The sequence below is a fragment of the Arctopsyche grandis genome, chromosome 3, assembly GCF_051622035.1.
Source record: "Arctopsyche grandis isolate Sample6627 chromosome 3, ASM5162203v2, whole genome shotgun sequence".
Classification (NCBI taxonomy): domain Eukaryota; kingdom Metazoa; phylum Arthropoda; class Insecta; order Trichoptera; family Hydropsychidae; genus Arctopsyche; species Arctopsyche grandis.
Window position 1 is genome coordinate 26,126,865 of NC_135357.1, and position 14,616 is coordinate 26,141,480.

Below are 14,616 nucleotides of genomic sequence, written 5' to 3' on the forward strand. Positions count from 1 at the left end.
ATTTACAAATTTGACCATACATATATGTCTCTGTGGATTATAATTGATATGTATTTACTTTGTATAATACTAATAATACTAGTGTCAAATGTTTCTGGCCAGGAAGGCGCATTGGGGTTACCTGTTATAGGTCTCCTTGGTATAAATTAAAAGTAAATAAATATATTAATTTCAAAGTGTATTGAATTTATCCGAGCTCTATTTATATTCAACAACGCTAAAATATTGAATTTTTCATACTAACATAGGCTTGATTGTAATCATGGGAAATATGTAAGTATATACTCAAACAGCACGCAATAATAATAATAAAGAAAAAATACACTTCATCCTTTTTCCTCTTTTTCAGTCTCAATGTGACGTACATATGTAGATATTCATACATATGTACAAACAACATATACATATATGAGAGACATTAAAAAATTAGCGATGTTGCATTTGAGAGCTTTTTCGAATAAATTTGCCCATTACGTCAGCGTAATTCAAGTATGAAATATTTCCCTAATTAGCGATGTGTGCTAGAGCTTAACATCGCTGTACGATTATTGTACATAGTATGTATGTATTCAAGTCACAATTACATTACACCACGGTGTTTCAAGCAAAATTAAACAAAATTGTACAAAAACTCGATTCAATTTCAACTCGAACAATGCATGCGATTAGAATAATATACATAAATATGTGAAAATGATAATGGATATGCACACGTTAACTTAATATAATTGAATTTAAATAAGCTTATTCTGTATGTATATGATTAATCATGGTGTAACTATACACAAAACGCCAGAGACGTTTTTTTTTAATTTTTTTTAAATAAATTATTTAAATATATGTATGTATGTACATATTTAGCCAGCAACATAGGTCGGTCGTTAAGCTTCTGATCGTTAAGCTACCGAGAGGCACTGGGTTCGCTCCCATCAGCTGACCTCGTTTGAAAATAATTTTTCTGAGTATATCTGTAGTGCTGCTGGTCAGGTCTGGATATTTGTGACCCCAGGTCGATCGTTTCCTATCAGAGTTTGCCAATTTTCTCTGATTTCATTGTTGAAACGGTTCCCGATTAAAAATTGGCTAAAATCCTTCCTACCTACTATGTCACCACTAGAGTATGATTAATGTATAATAAAATTTATGTACAATTCATAGATGTCTTGTTAATTTGCGAGTCTTCAGTGTCTCGTAATTCAGCGACTTGTATGATAAAAATGCTAAATTATTTATAATTGGCCAGGAAGGCGCATTGGGGTTTACCTGTAAGGCCTTCATGGTATAAAATGTAATAGAAAAAAATATGAGCCGTTATATTTGAAAGTGGCATAAGTCCACTTTCTTTCATTTATTGAAATATTTTGCAAAACATATAATGTTTTGCATTTAAAAATACAAAAGTATACCAGATAAAGTAGTATACACGGTATGCCAGAAACGTTTTCATTTAAAATTATATTTTTTAAAAACATATGTATATACTATCGCATTATTGAAAAAAAAACATACACTGACACAAAGACACACAACACACCCATTAACATCACGAAAACGTGATCAGTGGTCGATTCTGAGTTCGAATCAGTCAAAATCTCGAGTTGGAATTTTCGCATGATCACAAAACTTCATCTATTGTTAAAAATATACAGGATAATGCATTTTCCAGCATTTTCAATTGTTTATTTTACTTATACTGTTCCTTTTTAAAAAAAAATTCTATTAAAATTTCAAGTGGTCTCTATTAAAATTCTATTAAAATTTCAAGTGGTCTCACATTCTTAATGTGTTTAATTTCATATCGGGGAAAATGAATTTAGCAGTAATAGTGTGGTGGTAAGGAATTATCGATTGTGCTCGTGGCATGGGAATTAGGGGTGGCGAACGTGTCCAATCAGTCAGACCACGTGCCGCCCTGGGGCGTCACGCTGAATACCCCGTGCGATGTTCGCATATTAGCTGCGAGTTTGCGCCCCGTGAAAATCCATTCGTAAAAACCGAGCACCGCTTTTCCGCAGCACGCACGTGAAAAACGTGACAGTGCCGGTGCTATTTGCGCTATTTGCCTATTAAACAAACCTCTCCACACCCGTGTCACCATTTATTGTCCGTTTCGGAGAATGGGATGGGGGGATGAAGGGAAATTTGCCCAACAAACGGCAAATTGATAGAATTGAACATCCGCCGAAAAATCGGAAATGGAAATCGCGTTTGTTTATTTATCCATTGTACACATTCACTATATTATGTAGGCTTTATGATAACTTTCTCTTCTATTTACGTCAATCACAGAGAGATTCGGATTTTCGCATCTACAGGAAATTGCCAAATTGCTCGGGCAAATAAATTGGCAAGTAAAAATAGAACTTTTTTGAAAATTTTCCATCCAAAGTAGTCCACAATCTAAGTTAGAGTACCACGGTATAATATACCAAATTTTGTGCTTCTTAATTGAAAATATAGATTTATATAGCGAACAAACAAACAAACATAAACACTGCGTAGTGCACTGGTAAAGCTATTGCATATAAGTAGATATATCGTGGGTTCAAGTCCCAGCCAAATTCGCTGCTAGCGAGATCTTGTGGTTATGAAAACACAGATCAGACCGTCATCAGTTGAAATTTTCCGATTTTCCTAGCATAATTGTTGAGTTATTAGCATCTCGAATTTCTTGAATCTTATAAAAGTTAACTATATAATGTATCTCTCGCAAATTTGCTGTCAAAAATTTGTAGTTTGTACGTAAATGTCTCTATTTGTATTACATATATGTACTGTTATGTTTGAAAAATTGTTAGGATTTACGTACAAAAATTAATCTAACCCTATGTGTTGCTTTTAGGTGATTCCTGTCATGGCATATATGATGTGGTCTATAAAATACGAAGAGGTTTGTAAAAATAATATAAAATACTAAAGCTGAATTCCCTGGAATTGGTAAAACAATTAAAAGTATTATTATTATTTTTGATAGATATCACAAAGAGATAGTACCTCTATACCAATTTTGCTGAATAAATAAATAAACAATCATTTTTATAAATTTAAAGTTGAACGAATCGACCAGAACAATAAACTAAATAACAATAAAAAAGTTTTTTAAAAAAATACCTCTTCTTTGTATATAACATCCTTCTATAATTTGTATATAAAATCATTATTTTGAATAAAAACGCCAATAATTATTTTTTCTACCGCCATCTATGTTTAAAACTAATAAACAAACGTCAACGGTAAACGTCACCGAGTATCTTGCCGGGCAGATTTGAAAAGCTTCTTAAACGATATTTTATCTCCGTCGTAATGGCGGAGAATCCATTTGATGACCAAAATGAGCAATATGGCAAAGTATGAAAACGATCGTATAAGAAGCAAACTTTTTCCTGAATTGTAATCATAAGTGAAACGTAAAGGAGGTATGTAAAAAATCTAAAATTGGAAACAATAGCTGTTTTTTTTAAGTGAAAATTACTATTAAATTGTTCTTCACAGGGGGTTTCCACCGGAAAATATCATTTAAAATATCTAAAGATGATTTTTTAAACGGTTTTGTTTTAATAGAATATTCCTCATTTAATTCCTAGAATTATTTTAATACAAGTATAATAAACAATATCATTCGTCTGGAAATTTTTATGTTTAAAAAATTAAACTAAACAATATACATACAATATAAATGATTACTAAATCAGAAGCTATTAAAATAGATATAAAATGTATTGTGAACATAATTTATTAACAATAAAAAACATTTAAAAATCAAATTTGACTCTTTTTCATACATAATTTTTAACACAATATTTATCATTCATATAAATACATATGTATCTATTACAAATTATCTTGGATTAATTTATCGTCTGATGCGACAACACTTTAACGCCGTTTTAATTCAAACAATGTTGCAACTCAACAAAGAAAAGCAATAATCCAAGTGAATGGTTTTCAGTATCATAGTACTTATCTATTGTATTCACATAAATAGAGATGGTGCACTTGACGAGGGTACAAAGAAAGATTAGCTCAAGATTGTAACGTTCTATTGCGTCAACATACCTGCTTGAATCCTCTGTAGATGAGCTTGATTTCCTTTTTGGTGAATTTGGTCATGCTGGCCAATTTGGCTAATTCTTCGGGACGATGTCTCCCGCCTGAGTGCATCGTCATCTCGTCGATGTCGGATTCTGCAATTTGGAATAACACATATAAAAGTAAAATACATTAATTGATCTATGTATTTTATTATCATAATGGTATGTGCGATTAACCCTTTTCGGGCTGGTAACACCTGTTGTGCTGACGAGCCACAGGTATTTAATAACCCGCGGGCGCTTTGCTATATTCGAAGCGTCTCAAACAGCTACACACTGTGAGACTCATCTGTTCACACAAGGCGAAATGAGATCATATTTAATATTTAAATAGAATATTTAAATATTAAATAGATGTTCACAGACTTGCCTAGAGGAAACATTGGTAGCAAAAAGTATATATAGAAGCTTTTTTCTGTCATTATTATATTTATACATTTTGTAAGCAGTATTTTAGCTGTGACGTACTTATGTATGTCGAATCAAAACAAGTATTATAGTAAGGCGAGCGTTATCGCAGATACACAGATACACACACAGACACACAGAATAGCGATATGATATATGTACATATGTATATGATACATTTAGAATGACTTGAGTGAGATGTTCAATATTATAATTTAAGTTAAGATTAGAAAAAGGTTACATAAATCATTGAAAGAATATGATAACAAAGGACTATATTAAAAATACGTAAAATATTGTTCTTTGGGTTTAATAATACAGAATTTAAAACACTTTGTTTTCAGAGGCTCAATACAATTTTTTTGACAGACTTGTCTCTTACATACATACATATATGTATGTAAGAGGTCCCTAGCTACGACTTTTGTTGTACCGAAAAATGATAAAAAATCAAGAGCTAAATCTCTCTTTAATATAAGTATTTTGTGCCATAAAAAAGCTATTTTATGAAATGAACTAAAAAACTGCCCATTATTACATAGAAAAAGTATTAACCTGTAAATTATCCGAAAGCTAACAACCGATTGTATGCACATATTTTTTATTTTATTACATATGTACATTCATCATCCTTGCCGTGACAGGAATTACCCATATATACATATGATTAGATTATTTTTGTACTAACAATTTTTCAAACATAACGCGACATATGTACATTAAATTTATAAGAAATACATTATGTAGGTAGCATTTCATAAGAGTTAGAAAATTCGAGATACTAATGAATTGAATTTGTGAGAAACTGAAGGAGAGAATACCAATTTATTGGATCCGTCACAACAATCAGCTAGAATAATCCGTAATATACTAACAGAAAACGGTCGATCTGTCTTTTAATAACCACAAGTTCTCGCCAGTAGCATATTTGGCCGGGATTGGAACCGACGACCTCTCTATTGGTATTCAATAGCTCTACCAGTGCACTACGCTGTGACTTGTATGTATTGATGTGAATAAAAGTCATAAATATCTGCTGGCAGAAAAATTGCAGGTCTTTGAGAAACAAACAAATTCATATATGATTATTGTGTTTGCACTCACCTTAAGAGGGCTGTACACCCGAAACCTTAATTTTGTTACCGTTCCTTTCTTCGATATATATATTGAGTGTATGTATATATTGAGTGAATGCGACAGTTGCGCTTCGACCAGATAAAACGTGTTTTAAATTGACAAAATCGAGGTTTCGTATTCTACTATTTTATCCTCCAAAAATGGACCAATTATTAAAAAAATTTCATCATCGGTATAAGAAAGATATTTTCTGTGCATCTATCGGCGTATTTTTTTAAAATCGACCGTTAAATAAGCACGCTAGACTCTTTCGTGGGTGTAAAAAAGAGGCGATTTTATAGATGTTTGGCGGCTCCTAGCTCCTATAAAAAATAATTAATCAAAAAAATAAAACGATAGATGCATCCCAATGATAGATATCCATAGCATATTAAAAAATAATTTCTCTAGTGCCATAATTGAGGTAGGGAGAAGTATAGTACGTTTGTATGGACGAGGCACTGCTGTCCAGCCCTCTTAAGGGTCTCTCAAAAAGCCCTCATATTTTGTATGTGTAATTTTAAAATTGTACAAAAAATATTTATAGAAACTTTTCGTTTAAATTGGTTAAATATTAAATAGAAAGAATTTGATTCACTCTCTAATGTACATATTATATGATAAAAATTGAAAGACTCGCTTATCATTGTCCAACTTCGATACATTTGACCTTTGTCAAACTATCGTACGACGTCACGTATTTTTCCAGTAGGCGAAAAAAATTTAAGAACTTTGAATTTCAGAAAACGGGAGTGGTTGGCGTGGACAAGACAAGGGTCACATATCGATTAGCTTCGGTGGAAAGGGAGAGTAGACCGCGGAGGGGATGAGTGATGGATGCTGGATTTTGGGTCGCGACACTTGGAAAAACCTACAAAAATATGACTTTTCGCATCACATTCATGGAAAATTTACTGCCAAAATATTGATATATAAAGCATATGCGCAAAAAATTTTGTACATTTTTTATATACATATTTTTTATATATGTACATATATGTATGTATTATAAAACATCAACATAATATATTTTTTAAATAAAATAATTCAATGTGTTACAGTTGAAGGGTATCTTCCTGTTGTAATATATTTTGACTTGTTGGAATATATTCAATCTAACCTGGTACTAACTACCGTTATACGTAGTTGAAGTGTATTTTCAGTTGAAATATATTTTGATTAATTCGAATATATTCCGTCCAACCCACGTAAACTGATTCATATGAACAATTACATTCTAACTGATCAAAATATATTACAACTGAAAATACAGTTCAATTATAAGTTGGTACCTGGTTAGATGGAGAGGTTATGTTTTCGTGAAAACGTCACTCAACTAGTAAATTGAGTTGGAAAGTCAGATTTTTGTTTTGAACACATTTTTAGAGCTATCGTAATACTACACTCGTTACCTTTATTCGTAATAACTAGCAAATATTAACGCATTATTAAATTCTAAAGCACTCGTAAAACATCAGAGCTGTCAAAACTTAACTGTTATATTACAACTGGCGCACATAGTTGTAAGTTTATTGGCGCTTGTAGAGATATAATTTACAAGTTGAATTGTATTCGAATATGAATGACCTAAAACGTCAGTTGGAATATATTACAACTGAAAATAAACTTCGACTGTATCATATAAATTAAAAAAATATAGTTTATTTTATTACTAACTGTAATTCATAGGCCAAATAATAATTATTGTTACCTTTTCTTGCTATATTCAACGATACATATATTAAGTTTTATGGTTTTACGAGATAAACTATAATTTGAATTATTATAAATGCGACATGTACCACCACAAATTTATGTACATAGTTCTGCATTACAAAAATGATCACAGATAGTAATTCAACAATGTATTATCGATAAGGCAAAGTGTGTCGGAATTTATAGGAAACAGTAAAATAAATTCACACATGTTCAGGTTTAATAATAATTCATGTGAATTTATATTTAAATTTTTGCTTTGTATCGTATTCAGTGAAAGTTTAAGCACGGAGTAAAACGTTCGAGAGATTACGGCATTTGAATAATTGAGCGTTCTTCATAATTCCTTCCTTCTCTCATTGTTTTTTCTATAACGAAACTCCAAACAAATACATTATTCAACCAAAGGACGCGAAGAAATTTACAAAACGAATATTCAATATTGAAATCGAGAAAAGCGCGTGTGTGTGTTTATGGGGACAGTCGCCTTTCTAAATTATGGGAATTTTCCGGATCGATACGTTTGGTTTGAGTTTTATTCAACACACACGTTCGAATGCTCTTTAAATATTCGATATTTGAAATGAACACACTTTTTGTAAGCAACTACGGACTGACTGAGTATTTATATTTATTAATTTTACATTATATTACATTCATTGAATAATACCTACAAAAAAGTCTAAACATATCGTACCTATATATTATAGCTTACAAACACTCCGTAAAATTAAACTTTAGCCCATGTTAGTTAGATTTTAAATTTTTTACCACGTATATTATAATATTATATATGTAACGGAATGTGCGTGCGCTTTTTCATACAATTTTTTTTATAATGCAACTTTATTCAATTTAAAACGAAAATGTGACTCAACCGAACTTCGAAAGATTGTTCGATTTTCACGAGAACGTCGAAAAATTTATGAAGACGGGTCGACAAAGGGCAATCCCTTATAATCTTAGACACTTTGCTTTGACCGGAACGATGCGGGCCATTTATACGAATTACTCTCCATTCTAGTACTCCCACCGCTAAATGTTATCCATGAATTGGAAATGAACTTACCGACAAAATACATACACATATATGTACTTAATTTGTCGCATTGTCTCGCTAGACATGACAACCGTTCATTGTTAAATAATTTAAATTTTGAGGCATACTTTCATGAGGATATCATCCGAGAGACATTTACAAAGGAAAATTTTGTCCTTGCTAGTCAAGTTTCAATCGAAATTTAGTTGTAAGAAGAAGTTTAGGGTCAAACTTGACAATGTTCTAAACGACAATCCCGGATTTTAGGGTCGCCGACTGTCTTTCTATACTATTGTCGAATCGATTTATGCGAACAAACCTTCGTGAGACGGAAACGATTTCGCAAAACGAATGGCGGAAATGCGGTAGTAAATAGCCCCGTGGAAAATATAATACAACGATGTTTGCCGAGCTGGCGGGTGTAATTAAAGAGTTTCGCTGGCTGAAATTAAAAATTTATTAAATGAAATATTGGAGGCATTAACTTTACGAGAATTACACACACACACAAGTGAATGCCCGTTTATTATGATATAATGTAACTTATGTGCATCTTTTATTGAATATGCGCGCACGAACACCGAGATGGGAATTTTTAAGTGTGATATCAATCAAAATGTATGTGACGGTTGGAAAAGTACAGAGTCGGGAGTATGTGTACATATATGTATGTTTGTATGTATATTGGAACATATTAAAAAACTTTTTTTCTTGAAATTGTTTCCTCTGCCTTGCCAAGTTTTTGTTCGCGTGTCAATTTATCCGAGGCGATTTGACAGCGTTGGAAATTGAATGTTCTACTTTAAATGTCAAACGCGTCCTGATATTGCGTAAATATTATGCAATAATATGAAAAAGAGTGCAAATTTGACATGAAATATGAATAATGTGAGTACATATAGCGGAAATTGAAAATAAGAGTAAATTCTTTATCTATGTACTTGAATAAGATTAATTCTATATTAGTATGTAATATTAATCAACTTCTGATGCAAACTCGTATTACAAAACTGTTTAAAATAAATTAATAATGAGGGAAGTGTTATTTGGATAATATTCGTAAGCGAAATAAGTCCTTAATTACTGACAAAATCCAAGTAATATTTTATATCTACGGGTTTTATATACGTATTTTATTTTCAACCTCCTCACAACGAACATATCTGAAAATATACCGAAAAATAAATAAATTGAAGATTTTATTTTTCCTCTTCTAAAACTTAAAGATTTCTGAGTAAGTTCTTGATAACGAACAGCGAAGAATACTCCATATAACTAACAAGAAAGATTCTCGAAAGTGTGGATTTTTCAATTTAAAAGTCCTCGCAAGGATAAGTGAATTTTTTTATGCATAGTCATGGTATTTTTTCTGATTTTCTCATTGTAATAAAAAAAGTCTCTCATTTTTTTATATATTTCAAAGGGGTATAAACGTATATATGTATTGAATTAAATTAAATTCATGGGTTGAAAAAATTGGTCGTCGTACATATTATATTTTAGTACCCAATAAAAAAGAAGAATTCATATAAAAAGTCATTAATGATCTTATCGTTTTCTTTGTGTTGAAAATTAATAATTCAATCGTAGAGATGTAATAAATAAAAATGGGCAAATAAACAGAGTTGTTGGATATATCATATATGTACATACATATGTATGAATTTGGAAAAACTTCCCGTACGATTACGAGAATATTCCTAATTTACGATCTATGCAAAACAGAATGGAATATAATAATAGAATGAAAATGAAAGGGCCAAACACTGAAAACAAAAGTTTATTTTGCATTCAATATACGAGAATGAAATATCATACTTTTTCATTTATGTAATTTCATTAAAGAGTTCACCTTTAGAGCACTACACACCGGTCCATTGTTGTTTATATTATATAATAATACGTGCGAGATTCTAATTTACAAAACTTCCCATGAACATAAAATTATGCATATGTATATTTTATGTTAAGAGGGTTGGGATGAAAAGTTTTGGGTAGGTATATAGTATAACCTTGTAAACAATATTAGTAAAATTATTAATATTCTCTCTACTTACTTGAACTTACTTTATATTATTTATCATTAGAGATTAAAATAGGCACCAACGTTCTAACATACATACATATGTAACCAAATAATTACATGTATATTTATAGCTAATAGATAACAATTTTACGATTTATACATAAGAGGAAGATGGATACTAAATAATTTTGATCTTTGAGTCACTTCACAAAAAATATGTATTATATATGTATGTCACAATGAAATTATAATTTCACTGACGTTTCAGTTAAATAAGGTTAAGTTTGGGTTGGTTTTATTTATTTAAGATTAGGTTTTTAAGGTTGATAGTCTATTGTAATTCAAATTCAAAAGTTGTAATTCGAATTCGTACGTTGTAGTTCGAATGAAAAATTCATTGAGATTAAGAAGCTAATTTGTAAGTCTATTATTATGTCCGTATTCACTGTTTGAGTCAGTGAAATTATAATCTCACTAGTGAAATTACAATTTCACTGACAATAACAGTTTCACTGAAACATATAATTAAAATACGCGACTGATGAATTGTATTTAGAAATTGTTTTAAAAAAAAAAATTATGTATAATCTTCGATGTGCCAATATATTTACCTATATTTCCTTTAAATTTACATTTACCTATGTATGTGCCAATACATTTACCTATATGTATACATATGTACATTTAAATTATTTATTCGTATATTTACATTTATATGTATATATGTACATTTAAATTATTTATTCGTATATTTACATTTATATGTATATATACATATGTATATATGTATGTACATTTAAACTTCGATGTGCCAATACATTTAGTCACTACTGATCTACAATTGGTTTGTAGTAACATTTAATGTGATGAATGAAAGTTATCAAATTAAAACAGTCTTTGCTGTTATTGTTAGTACATTGCATTAAAAAAATAAATCACACGGTACATTAGCTTAAGTCGTAAATGGTTTTCGGAAGAAGTCGAGGTGGTCCAACACTAAGCTTTTTTCTTATTCGAACTAACAAAACTGTAGCCCACCCGAGCAACACTGGGAAATTCGGCAAGCATTAATTAAAACTAGATAGGTACATATGTTTGTTAGGTACGCCGTTTAAAAATAATTTTCATATAACAAAGACCAGCTTTTCTGCGGACCAAGCCATTGGACGAAATGAATGCAGACCAAGTCGCTTCCCAATTAATTCAGTTTATCCGGTGCATTGTACTAATTACTGATGCGGTCCTGCCCACAGCGTATATACAGTGTCGGCTCGTAAATTCTCACAGTCACATTCCCAGAGCAAATTGTACGCGACGTTTGTGGGACGGGAACGTTCGGAACGCGACTTCTGTTTACCGAGATAACTTTCCCGTGTCTCCTCCCATATTCCAGGGGATCTGCGCCGCCTCTCCCGGGATATCACCTGAACCGCAAGAATAATACCGGGATCTCCGCAGGGACGGATCGGGACAAATGCCCCTAAATACCGGTCGTATTAATCACGGAAGCCTTACACGCGGAGTAGGGCTCGAGCCGCATTTTTTAACAATCGCCGACCTTTTTTCGAGATCTTTTTTTCCCGACAAAGTGTGGCTTTTCCCAACGGGACACTTTGCGAATTGTACCCTCCAGTCTGGATGTTGTTGTACCGGAATTTTCGGTCACAAGTGCAATTGGGAGGATGAAATCGTGCCATTGAGCGAAAAAGCGTGTTGAAATAAATACGCGCGCCGAAAGGCTACGATAAGAGTGGCCTCTGATGTACTATAATCAAAATGAATTTTTCAAAATTTCAGCATTTTTCATAAAAATTATGTAGCGCATGATATTTTATAATACATATGTACATATGTACTTATAGATTCACATCACATATACAATATGAATATGTATGGAGATTACAGACAAAAGCCATATTCAATCAAATATATATTCTACGTATGATGTACCTTGTAATGGACTATTTATTGAATGATCGAAAAAAAAATCCTATAGAATTATGTAAAACAAACAATTAATAGGATTTAATTGAAATTACAGTTTGAAAAATATTAAAGCTTAAATAGTAAATTTTACATTTTTCTAAATATGTATTTATTTTATTTTAATCAATCGTGCACTCTCGTCTTAACAGATTTCTACAAAGTGACGACTGCGGTAGACAGTACATAATATATATATACAGGTATAATTGTACATAAATATTGTAACCATTATACAAGACAAATATAAACATTAAACATCGATCCACAGAGATATCTATGGACAAATTTGCAGCATCAAATCAAATCAGCGAAATTCATGATGCCGAAAAACTCGAAATTTGGCGAGAAAATGGGTTAAGGTTGCTCATGTTAAGATGGGTTGTTGGAATCAATTGGAATAAATTAGCAAATTCTGATAGGAAACGATCAACCTGGAGTTACGTGTCTAAGGTCTGGCCAGCAGCAACCGGTGGGATTGAACCCGTGACCACATATTATATATATATATATATATATATATATATATATATATATATATATATATATATATATATATATATATATATATATATATATATAGTATAATATAATATATATATATATATATATATATATCATGGGTTCAATACCACCGGTTGCTGCTGGCCAGACCTTAGACACGTAACTCCAGGTTGATCGTTTCCTATCAGAATTTGCTATATAGCTGTTGCATTATATAAAACATTATATTAGCCGTTGTATTTGTATAAGGTGGCAGAAGTCCACTTTTCTTTATTTCGAAAAATATCTCGCAAAACATTAAATATAATGATTTGCATTTAACAATATTTAAAAAAATACTGGTGTCCTGTAATACATTTATTCTGCTTTTCCGAGATTCTGGACATATCGATTTAAAAAAAGTGATGGCAATTTGTGAATTAAGTGAAACAGAAATGGTGTTTTGAATCTGAAAATTGAACTACCGTCACTTTAAAAAATAAGCTCATATGCTAACCACTTGTCAATGCTGCTGGTTATATGCACATACATACATACATATGTGTATGTACATTTATATAATAGTTTCAATTTTTAACTTAATTGAATCGTGTGTGTCATAAGTGGTTCCAAAGATTACACATACGTATGAATTTGCTAAAATAACGTGTATAAAAAGAGAACGAATATGAAAAATGATGTCTTACAAATGAAAGCTAAAGAGACATATACTATTTTTTCTACGCAAATAAGAAAACTAGAGCTGTCTCTTTAACGACACACAACTTTCGGAGAATTGGAAATGATTGATGAAACCATCATATATTTTTTTATAACATCAGAAATTTACTGAACAACTCTTTTCATAGCTAATGTATTAAATATAAGTCGACTTGTTCACGTCATGCATGACAACTTTATCGACTACTTCAAGAAAATGATCAATAAATTCGCTTTATCTACATAGGGAACAATTGTGAGGAGCAATTAGGAGGAAAATTTCGAGAATCGCAATCTGTCTGGTAATTTAAATCCACCTGTATTTCTCTGGGGAGTTATCAATTCTGAAACCGCACTTTGTGCACGGAACTTAGACGAGAAAATTAGACTAAACTCGACTGTTATCTCCTCAGATACGACGAAACATTTAATTGCCGACAATGTGCGATGGATACTATGGCGACTATATGTATGTATAATCAACGGGAAGATTTTCGGTTTGTCTTATTAAAGTTAACTTTTTAGGAAACATCGACCGACCAGTCGAAAATTCGTTCATGAATAATAAATACGGTTCACTTTTGAAAGGCTGAATTTTAAACTTAAACCTTCTCCTGGGGCTTACGTTCTCCTTTTTAAAACTCATTTCCAAAAAGACTCAATTTTCAAAAATCGACTCAAAGTACGTATACTCTGACTCAATGCATCCGATATTTTATGACGTAACGGCTTAATTTATGTAAAAATATTATACTAACAGATTTACCCGTCGTTGCTCCGGTAGATAAAAGATGAAAAAAATTAGAAAATTATGCGAGTTTTTTAACACTTAGCCCTGAATTATTCTAAAAACCGTTTAAAGTCTAAGTTAGAATAAATTAGAATGAAGCGATCTTTGTATCAGAGTTTTAAAAATTGGCATTATAATTGAATAAGTGGTACACCATTCAAATGGGCAAAATCCAAAGAAATATTTAAACATTCAAGGATGCTGTGTTTTAAATTACTTGAAAACCCGCAAATGTTGCCATGAT

The 14,616-nt window shown here is 31.4% G+C and overlaps 1 protein-coding gene across 1 annotated transcript in view; it reads right to left on the reverse strand.

Annotated features, from left to right (window-relative positions):
• LOC143909176 (calsenilin-like) overlaps positions 1–4,380 on the reverse strand; it is a 75,135-nt gene extending 70,755 nt beyond the window's left edge. The window contains exons 1-2 of the mRNA XM_077427079.1: positions 4,323–4,380; positions 4,057–4,184 (exon numbers count right to left, since the gene is read on the reverse strand). Of these exons, the coding sequence (XP_077283205.1) occupies positions 4,057–4,184; positions 4,323–4,380 (186 nt within the window). The remainder of the gene's footprint in view (positions 1–4,056; positions 4,185–4,322) is intronic.
• Positions 4,381–14,616: the final 10,236 nt, after the last annotated feature.